The sequence below is a fragment of the Akebia trifoliata genome, chromosome 3 (assembly GCF_017979445.1).
Source record: "Akebia trifoliata isolate Shusen 1 chromosome 3, ASM1797944v1, whole genome shotgun sequence".
Taxonomy (NCBI): Eukaryota; Viridiplantae; Streptophyta; class Magnoliopsida; order Ranunculales; family Lardizabalaceae; genus Akebia; species Akebia trifoliata.
Window position 1 is genome coordinate 2,332,501 of NC_141377.1, and position 3,582 is coordinate 2,336,082.

Sequence of the window (3,582 nt, forward strand, 5' to 3'; positions counted from 1 at the left end):
CACTTCCAGATTTATCCAAGTTAACACTTAACAGAACTAACCCCTAGCCAAATAATTGCTGAATCCAAGCTTAGTATTTGTTTTTAATGATTATTTCAAAAAATGGTGACTTTTTAGTCTAACCCTCCACTCAAATTTTTCAGAAACTTTCCCCGGATTATACGAGTTAACAGAACTGACCCCTTGCCGGATAATTGCCGAAAACAAACATGGTTACTGTGGATACAATGAAGCATAGACACAAGCTAGATCCACAATTAACTTTCATTAACCAGTTAGTGATTCATGGGCACAGTGAAAATTGGATCTCTAACAAGTTTAAAAGAACGAGAAAAAAAATGTTCCCAGTCCCAAAACAAATAAATCATAAAATGGGATGTTATCAGGTCATTGACCATTTTGAAATGAGATTCATTCATATGCTTGTCACATTTGATGATAGACCAAATTCAACGGAGTAATAGGATTTGTTCAGCTGGACCGAAATATTTGTCTGAGATACCAGATCTGATATAATTTCACATTTGAAAGTGGTGGTCTAGACCAATCAAACGTTTGTGGTATAACAGTTCTTGTTTGACGTGGAAAAGAAGAATTGAGAGATTACTCGGTCCTGGACTATTCCAGATCTGCGATAATATCATCTTGGGACCAAAACTAAATGTCCAAAAGATATGCAGAATATATACTTTGGTGATAATGTACATCAGCCAAAAAACTTCTGAAAATTCAAAAAAAATGAAATGATCATTTTTTTTTATAAGTAACATGAAATGAATATCAGAACACATTTATCTGACACATGGATGAAATGATCCCTATGAAATGAATATACCTTCCTCACTATCATCATCCTCCCCAGACAAACTAGGAGATTCGGAGCCACCATCTTCATCTTCCTCTGTGTCACTTCTGCCCTCTTCTTCTCTTTGTCTATACAAAATAGATGCACAAAATACCAAAAAGCTCTAAACCTTTTTTTTTAATGAATATGGAATAAAGATAAAATTCACTCCCTTGGAATTAAGGAGCATAAGTTTGAAAGAAGTGACGAAAATCAAGCAAATAACCAGCACCAGGGCTGACCATAACTATTCCATGAAAGAATAGAGATGAAAATCACAATGTTTTTTTAAAAAATGTGTGATTAATTGGTAACTCTTTGAATTGGTAATTTAATCCTGATTAGTACACAAAGTTTTGAAAATCACACAAACTTCACGAATTAATCGTGATGTTTGATGTTGTAAAATATTATGGTCACTAAAGGTTGGCAAGATAATTGAACACATTTATAGTGAAGAAAGACCTTACCTTCTCTTATAAACATTGGCGAAAGATTCACTGCCCGAACCCAATGTCATTAAAAGGTTATCATACATGGAGGGTTCCTTATAAACCCTTACCTCCTCAGAAACTGCGTTATCTGAAGGCGAAGGATCCTCAGATGAATTCCCTGTATTAAAATTGCAAGGGTATCGATTAAATTAAATCAATATTAAAAGTAAGTTTGTTGTACATAGTTTAAGTTTGTTGTACATAGTTTTAAAGCTCGGTATTCGTTCTTGTCTCATCCCCACGTCATCTTGTCTTTGATGAGATAAACCGCTTAACTCAGTTATGATTATTAATTAATATATATTTATTTTTCAATAATTATAATTTTTTATTAAATAAGATAAATTGAAATACTTGGTCAGAAGATTTTATTTTTATTTAGATAATAAAATTCTAAATTAATATATATATATATTAGATATTTTTATCAAGAAGCCTAGTTGACTAGACTGATCTTTTTCAAATATCAAACAAGTCATCTAGGATTTCAGACAAATCAATCCACATCGCACACCCTTCTCGTTCAAGCAAGATACCGAGATGTCTGACAATATTTAAAAAACTTGTTATCTGAAGGAGTTCAATTGTGCAATTTACGTTGTTATAGGATAGATGTAATTTTTAGCTCAAGGGATCGAACTAAGTCATAATAGAAAATTGAATTTTGCAAACTTTGAACATCAAAGGAAATAATAAAAGAAGAGCCACCGTACCTGAAGTACTGGGAGATGGACTACTATGAGCAACCTTCTGATCGGTTCGGTGATTCTTCCTCGACTTCTTGCCTGTATCAGTCTTATCTGGTGTTTTGGGTCTCTTCATACCTGCTTAAATAAAAATTTCTGAACAATATTAGAGATTGAAAGAAATTTATACAAATTGTTGTAATTCTGATACAAAAAAAAAAAAAAATTAAAACTGAAAACAATCTTGAAATCAGATATTCCTTCTCGTAAATTGAGACAGACAATCGGTTTCAACATTAAAACGAATAATTCAGAATCGGCGCGAGTGTTCATACCTCTGTTTCTACCATAATTCTTCCCCATTAGGGTTAGGGTTTCCGGATGAGAAAGATGAACTACTGAAGTTCGGTTGAAGTTGTTCACTCTCTCACTCTTTCTCGAGTTGCTGTGCGAGCGTGGAAAAAGTAAAAGAGATCACAGACTTATAAAGAGTAGACGTTAGATAAAGATATTCTGTTTACACGCCAATTTTTACTTACAACACACCAGATTTAAAATAAAAAAATTTAAACGGTTATCTAAATGGGGCTGTCAACGGATATTAATGGGATTGAACATAGAAATATCCGAATCCAAAAATTAGTGCTAATATCCGAAATCGAAATCCGACTAATATCATCTCTAAAGAGATTTGAACCAAAAAAAAAAAAAAAAACTAGAAAAAATATCTACCTGAGTTTTTAGTCATCTTCAATCCTTCATTTTTCAACTTTAAAACCAGTCATCTTCAACCTCAATATACTATCTATTTTCAAATTCAAAGCAAAATTCAACTATCAAATATCCTTGAAGAGCTTCAAAGTATAAAGATGGTGGATTTTTGGGAGCAAATTTTAGGGTTTTATTGGAAAAAAAAAATGTTTTTTTTTTTTGTTTGGGGAGAAAACTCAAGGGTTTTTTTTGTTTTCAGATTGAAGATATGAGAGAGAGAGAGAGGGACTTACCAAGAGAATGGAATGGTCGGAGAAGAGGACTGCTAGCCGAGAAGGTACTCCCAAACCCTAAGTTGAGACTTGAAAGTGGGAGGAGGGTGATTTTAAATTGAGATTTGCTATTGGCACCCCAAATTTTACTTATTACACTGTTTTTTAAATTTCCAGATTATTTTAAATTGAGAGTTGCTATTGGCACCCCAAATTATTTTACTTAATAATTTTACTTATTTACGGACATTCGCACACCTCTATCTCAAGATGGTCACTCCAGCATTAACCTTTTTATAACGGAAATCGTCACTTTTAGTATCAATGAATTCATAAATAAAATATCAACGATTTTTTTCATATTAATGATAATTTATTCGACTATAAAAATGATGAATTCATTAGAAAAACATGTTTTGAGAATCAAAATGAAGAATAATGATTTTCTGACAACCTATGATACACGTTCTCCACCCTCATCACAAAATTGTAGATTATTTATCTCGGGATAAGCAGAAACATAAAATAAATTTCATCTATATCTCAAGGCAAATATGTGTCAAAGGGAGGGGGCG

General features: G+C 32.6%; 1 protein-coding gene across 2 annotated transcripts in view; it reads right to left on the bottom strand.

Moving 5' to 3' along the window:
- Nucleotides 1-3,106, bottom strand: part of NOF1 (U3 small nucleolar RNA-associated protein) — a 31,844-nt gene extending 28,738 nt beyond the window's left edge. The window contains exons 1-6 of one of the 2 annotated variants that reach the window (XM_086433232.1): nucleotides 3,029-3,068; nucleotides 2,757-2,829; nucleotides 2,360-2,469; nucleotides 2,052-2,162; nucleotides 1,315-1,456; nucleotides 836-933 (exon numbers count right to left, since the gene is read on the bottom strand). In XM_086433232.1, the coding sequence (XP_086289358.1) occupies nucleotides 836-933; nucleotides 1,315-1,456; nucleotides 2,052-2,162; nucleotides 2,360-2,387 (379 nt within the window). In that variant the 5' untranslated portion in view covers nucleotides 2,388-2,469; nucleotides 2,757-2,829; nucleotides 3,029-3,068. Of the gene's footprint in view, nucleotides 1-835; nucleotides 934-1,314; nucleotides 1,457-2,051; nucleotides 2,163-2,359; nucleotides 2,470-2,756; nucleotides 2,830-3,028 lie in introns of both variants that reach the window. The other variant, XM_086433230.1, reaches the window with a different exon arrangement.
- Nucleotides 3,107-3,582: the final 476 nt, after the last annotated feature.